The 6,491-nt window shown below is 39.6% G+C and overlaps 1 protein-coding gene across 2 annotated transcripts; it reads right to left on the reverse strand.

Moving 5' to 3' along the window:
* Nucleotides 1-2,186: 2,186 nt before the first annotated feature.
* Nucleotides 2,187-4,541, reverse strand: ptger4a (prostaglandin E receptor 4 (subtype EP4) a). Of its 2 annotated transcripts, XM_026187442.1 has the most exons (3): nucleotides 3,679-4,540; nucleotides 3,432-3,579; nucleotides 2,187-3,087 (listed from the first exon to the last, which is right to left on the reverse strand). In XM_026187442.1, the coding sequence occupies exons 1-3, from the start codon at nucleotides 4,209-4,211 to the stop codon at nucleotides 2,518-2,520; spliced, it is 1,251 nt and encodes a 416-aa protein (XP_026043227.1). In that variant the 5' UTR covers nucleotides 4,212-4,540; the 3' UTR covers nucleotides 2,187-2,517. The 2 variants fall into 2 exon arrangements, with proteins under 2 accessions (XP_026043227.1, XP_026043226.1); XM_026187441.1 differs by having other exon boundaries at nucleotides 3,432-4,541.
* Between the last annotated feature and the right edge of the window lie 1,950 nt (nucleotides 4,542-6,491).

Raw genomic sequence — 6,491 nt, forward strand, 5'->3', positions numbered from 1 at the left:
TAATTGCAGTGAACTGGAGCTTTCAATTGTGTTTATTGTTTCAGGAGAGAAGTGCTCTGGGGCGCCTCTACTTCCAGAGACCCCTGATTTTTCTTTTCCATCAGAGCAAAGACCTCTGATTTCCTCTTATTGTGTGTGTGTGTGTGTGTGTGTGTGTGTGTGTGTGTGTGTGTGTGTCTTTCACACAATCAAGATTCAGTAAGATTGTTGTAGACTAGCAATAATCACATTTGTGTTTATTTATCTATAAACGTCGGGAAAGTGGTAGCACGCTTTTCTCAGGGTCATTTGTCTGAATTAATGGGGGTCATGAGATGGTCTCACTAAATATAAACAAGGAAAATGTGACTGTGAGAAAGAAAGCTCGTATTAAGCAGTTCTGCTTTATGGTAATAAAATATGACAACATGTCAAAGGCGATGTTTGCTCTGAAACAGTTAGTGTTCATTTACAACTGCATCATAAATGTAGACATATATATTTCTTATCAGACAGGAGTTCTCAGTCATTTCCACTCAGTTTTTTTCTTGTACATCAAGTCATATTTACAGATATAATATATTACCACAGCAAATAAATTCAAAGCTCATACAGTATATGCATGTACACAAATTTCACTCTGCAATACAATATGAACCACAACTGAGCATAAAGTGCATAATTTAATGACTCAAAATAAATTAAAAGTTTTCAACTAGTATGTCAATCCCTAACTTTTGCCCTCACTGTACAATGTTTACAATGTTCATGTTCAAACTCAGACAAAAAGAAAATCTGAGTGAAAAACTTCAAACCAGCAGGAGTTCAAAAGTTCAGTCTGTATAGTGTTAGAATACCAGAAGGTTTAACTTTTAATATTAAAATGGAGAATTTGCCTTATAAATGCAACAGAGAGGAGGATTACGCTGTATACTCACATGAAACTTGAGAATAATATTTAAATCTAGACTTGTGATCTTGGATAATTCATATTAGATCTGATATTGGGTGGTATCTGGTGATTTTCAAGGAGGAAAAAGGTGCTGGTACCATCTTTTTAAATGTGAGCATCATCAGACTTTTCCTGATTTTGTTTCACTGTAAACAGCATGTCTTTGACAACAAAAACTTTGGTTTCCTGCAAAACTGAACATCTCACTTTAAACATTACACTCAAAGAGAAGTGTTACTCCTAAACTTAACCTTTAGCTTCAGTCCTAACTAATACAAAACATTTTTCAATAGGTTCTTTGATATTTTGAGTCCTGACTTTATAGATAGTGATGTTGAAAGACAACAATTTGTGAGTGTAAATACTGATCAAACTGCATGACTGATACAATTTATAACTGCGCATAAATATGTCTTTTGGACGAGTAATCCTTTTGGACCTGGAATTTATTCATTTTGACCTTCTCTTAGAGAAGAATAGTTATATATCACAAAAAAAATATTTTACACAAGATCGCTCATTTAGAACTTGATTCTTCTCAAGCTGACCGCTTAATGCATCTCATTAATCAGCATCTATCCACTGATTTATAGAACATTTTCTGTAGCTGTGGAAATTATGCAGAAATTTCCCAGTCTACTGTGGAACAAGAGCCTCTGTGCCCTCGCTGTGTTTTGTTTTGTTTTTTTAATAATTTGAGACAGTATCTTTGTGTGTTTTCCGGGCTATAGAACAAAAACGTCTGTTTTCACAACCTTATAAACTCTACTCTACATTAGTCATGGAGCTAACATGACTGTGCCCTTCAAAACTCACTGTACAGTAGAGTTTCCAAATGAATCAGTCCTAACAATAACTATGTGAATACTCATAGTGACTACTCACAAGAAGCACAATCAGGACTATTTCATTTACTACACTGACCACAAGCTTGTAGTCAGCACAGTTTGGAGACAGTAAATAGAGCTTTACAGTAAAGGTTTCCACAATGGTTGAACAAAGTAAATGAAATTGAGAATGATAAGTTTTTTCATCAATGTTATGTGTCTAACATAGGGGCGATCGCGCGAACATATATAGGGGCGACCGTGGCTCAAGAGTTGGGCGTTTGTCTTGTAATCGGTAGGTTGCCAGTTCGAGCCCCGGCTCTGACAGTCTCGGTCATTGTGTTGTTGTGTCCTTGGGCAAGACACCTCACCTGTTGCCTACTGGTGGTGGTCAGAGGGCCTGGTTGCGCCAGTGTCCGGCAGCCTCGCCTCTGTCAGTGCCCACAGCTAACACACCCATGTGTGTGAATGGGTATATGATTGTGTTAGGACCAAATAAAGCGCTATACAAATACAGACCATTTACCATAACATCTTTCTTAGGCAAAATGGCAAAATCTGCTCACACAGTCAGTCATCACAGAGATTGCTGGGTGCTGAAACAAACAACGGGACGATATCACTCACAGCACTTATCTCTTTCCCACTGCATGGGCTCTACTAGATAGAAGAGTTACTTATTATTTATGTGCTACTTCCATTTTTGAGTTCTTCAAAAGGTCTGTTGTAGAGAAATAAAACGGTATTTCTCTGGTTGGGTCAGATGCATTTCTCCTTTACTGTCTCGGTGTTCAGCGTGACCTGAAGTGCTGGATCTTTAGGGCATGGAGATGATGGATGATCTGTGATTGCATTTGTCTCGTCTCTGGTCTGATCCTCAGCGCTGCCCTCTTGGGATGAGTAAGAAGCTTGTGAATTTCTTGCTGAAGGTGGTTGTGAAGCAGAGAGTTTGTTTGACTTAGGACATTTTTCAGTGCACATCTCAGTTTTATCTTTATAGTAGAGGAAGGTTTGACAGGTGCTGTTGCTATCTCGTTGGTCACTAGACACCAAGGAGTTAGAGTCCCTGTTAGAGATCACAGAGGAGAGCTGATAGGCATCAATACAGGGGAAGTTTCCCTGTCTCTGTTGCCTCCTTGCTCCCATTTTACAGAACAGGCACTTGATTTTCTCAATGAGCTTGATGAGAACAGCCTTGCGGAGCAGGATGTAGATCCAGGGGTCAAAGATAGGGTTAAAAGAGGCAAAACGTATTGCCCGTAGATCAGGGTTTTTGTCCAGCCGCACCTCCACTGGAGTCTTATAAAGCTGGTTTAAAAACACCTGAGCCTGCAGGGGAGAGGAGAATAGTGACTGAATGAAAAGATATGGATGCGTATGTTTGAGAGGCCACTAATATAAACATGAAAGGGAAGAGAGTCAGTTCACCTCTAATGTAAACTGTTTTACACTTTTACATAATCCTGCATACAGCAGCTGTGCTGAGTAAGTGTGATTAATCTGGACTGTAAGTGTTGTGGCTGAAAAGGTAAAAGGAAAAGTTATTCTTTTTCACATTTTTTTTAACCTAACTAAACAGTTTTCTGCACTTAAAAAACATTTTTGTGTGAAAAAGAACCATGCGTAAAGCGTGCGTAATGGTAACATGCAACCGAAAAAAAAATTAAACTTACAACAAGTGGTATAGAGCAGATGAGGACTACTACCGATGTGCCTATGAGTAGAATAACCATCTGAATCTCTGCACCGGCCAGACGACCAAAGCTGCGTGCTCTTCTTCGCGGGTCCACGCTGCGTCCCACATCGGTGCCAAGCGACATCCTACGCACAAAGCGTCGATGCATCCGGATCAAAGCCACACACACCAACACATTACAGATGACAGTGGAGAGAATAAGAAGAGAGCTGAAACCAGCATACATGTAGGAGTAGGCGGCATCGCTGGTCTTGTTGCTCCTCCACTCTAAAAAACACCACGTTTGTGGGTACTGTTTCTTCACCTGCCCAAAGCCCATAATTGGCAGGGCGCAGAAAAAAGCATTTGAGATGTAGATCGCTACTAGAGTCAGTCCCGCCAGTTTTTGGTCCACGTAGTCGTTGTAGAAATAGGCATGGTTTATAGCAATGTATCTCTCTACCGACATGGCACATATGATGCTGAGCCCTGCCAGCGAGAAGAAAAGCATGGTGAATCCAAAGTACTGGCACAGCGGGTCCTCTCCGGGCCACGCGCCTTTCACATAAATGGCGATGGTGACCGGACTGGCCAGCAGCGTGCCAAGCAGGTCCGTGATCGCCAGGCCACACACCAGCGTGTAAAACGTAGTTTCTTTCTGTTCTTTCCGAGATTTACAAAGGACCACGATGGCGATGAGGTTTCCAACCACCCCGAAAATGAACATAATGGACGGAATGGTGGGGACCATGGTCCTCCCTGTGGTTTGATTATTCATTGTGAAGTCCAAACGCACTTCAAGACAAGTGAAGCAACTCGTTTTATCGCCTGTATTTCCAGTCCAGAGCAAGAAACTTACCTACAAGTGAAAGAAGCCTGGGCAGCATTTTCAAAATAAGAAAGTAGTTTTTTCTTATCTGAAAACTAACCTTTAAAAAACTTACAAAATCCCCCAAAGCATCCTCCGCATGCTGCCTCTGTGGTAACCAACAACTCCGTGGTGCTTTCTTATCAGATCCTCAGCTAGCTGTGCAAGACAGAAGCAGATTTCACTCACCACGCCAGAGAGATAAAGCAAGCAACACCAGTGACTTCATTGAAATGAGGCTCTGCCTTCTGGCGTCTTGCTGGGCTCAGCCCCTCCCCTTCATTTTACTTCACAGCCCTAATCAGCAGTTCAGGAAAAAGGTCACATTTTGTAACACAGAGATTAACCACAACTCACAGCAATTTCTTTACACCATGGTATAACATTATTAGGTAGGGGAAAAAGGACAAAACAAAAGTGAGTCTGAAAAATAAAAGTGTAGTTTTTTGCTCTCAAAGTTTCCACTTCAGGACAGAGAGAGGGAGGGAGGAAGAAAAGGAAAAAATCTTTATTTTTCTTACATTTTGATCTGTTAGGGTGGATTCTACTTTGAGAAATGATTGATCGCAAAGATTAACCAAACGATTCACATGAAAACACGCAAGATTAGGTGATGGAAAATAAGACAATAATTCAACTAAAGGTTATACTTTGATAATCTGACTTCCTTACAACCATTTCATATTTTGCTTACTGGTTCAAGGGTCTTTTTGTTCCTTAGGTACTGATAAAAATCAACAAAATGTGAAAAGGCTCCAGTGACATCAGTTAGTCTCCAGTCTAATTCTGATCACATATGTTTATAAGAGTGTCATAAAATGTCAAACAAACAGCCTCTTTGAATAAGGCTGTAACAAAACTTTCTGTTCCTATGATCATATTTTAATGAGAACAGTTTATTAGTAACTTAAAATTCAGCCGCCAAACACATTTTGTTTCAATTAAAGGCAAAACAAGCACCCATCATTTTCACTGTGGAGTACATAAACACGATGGTAAGGTGAGAGCAGTAGTCTTCTTTTTATTTAATTCCTTTCAATAATTGTCAAAAAACACAAAACACATCAAAACAAAAGTGACATTTAAACAAACCAGCAGATGTACATGGTAGTTAATCTGTAGAGATGAATTAGTGAGGTAGTTAGTTGTCTAAGAACGTCAGGTATATATAATACATATAAATAGTGGAAAGTGTTAGTCATAGCTAAGTTTTACCAGTCTACAAAGGGTTTCCGGGGTTTCTGAAATTTATCAGATGAGCCACACAAACCGATTCTTCATTTCTCAAGATGAAAATGTCTGTGAGTCCATCACGATCTGTGAAAGTTCTTCCAGTTTAGGAGAACCAATATTTATGCAATTTTTATGTTTGTTTTCTGTGACTTAATACTACTACTTGATACACTGGAACACAATCCACAATCACATGCAATTCAGCCTTCAACCTGCTGCTATGTCAAACCTCAGCTGGCGAGTAAATGCCAGCTGAAGTGTACAATGTCTATGTACAGCGGCAATAAAGGAATCTTTATCTTACCTTATCTTGGAAAAGAATTCTACATGTTTTGATTTAGCTGACTATATACTGTAGGCATAAATGGCAACAGTAGGCCAGTTTGGTAGCAGAAAAATCAAAATGTTGTCATCTGTACTGGAAAAATCAAACAGGTTTGATCACTGTCAGTAGATGAATGTAGGATTCTACCAGCATTCTACTTAATGGCCAGCAGGGGGTGAGTCTTGGTTTCAAACAATCAGCTGTACAGAAATCTATGGGATAATAATCCCGGCCTCCTTCACGTGTCACCTCAGTAAATACTCTGTGATGGCTTTATAAGCTGAGTTGCTAATTTTAGGTCATACTGAACAGTACGTGAAGTTAAATTATGGTTGGTATTAGAGTAATTTTCTAGAGTATGCTAACTGGCTAATGATTTGTCAAACAGAAGTCGTCAGCCAATGAGCATGCAGAGTCCCCTTGGTTCACAGTTCACTTGTCACATCAGTTTTTTTTAATATGAGGATTTTTACTGCAAAATGCTCGGCTTGAGGCTTCATAGCGTGAATTCCCCAAGCAGTGCATTCATCTTTTATACCTACTATGAGTGTGAGCACAACAATGTATATATATTTTTGGAGTATTTATAGCAACAACTTAAAAACTAGTCAGATGCACATCTAATCGCATGC

Source organism: Astatotilapia calliptera, chromosome 12 (genome assembly GCF_900246225.1).
Source record: "Astatotilapia calliptera chromosome 12, fAstCal1.2, whole genome shotgun sequence".
Taxonomy (NCBI): Eukaryota; Metazoa; Chordata; class Actinopteri; order Cichliformes; family Cichlidae; genus Astatotilapia; species Astatotilapia calliptera.

Coding starts and splice junctions, on each gene's coding strand:
- ptger4a (XM_026187441.1), bottom strand. CDS start 4,211: ATGAATAATCAAACCACAGGGAGGACCATGGTCCCCACCATTCCGTCC. Junction 3,088..3,431: donor TCTGCTCTATACCACTTGTT/GTAAGTTTAATT, acceptor TCTCCCCTGCAG/GCTCAGGTGTTTTTAAACCA.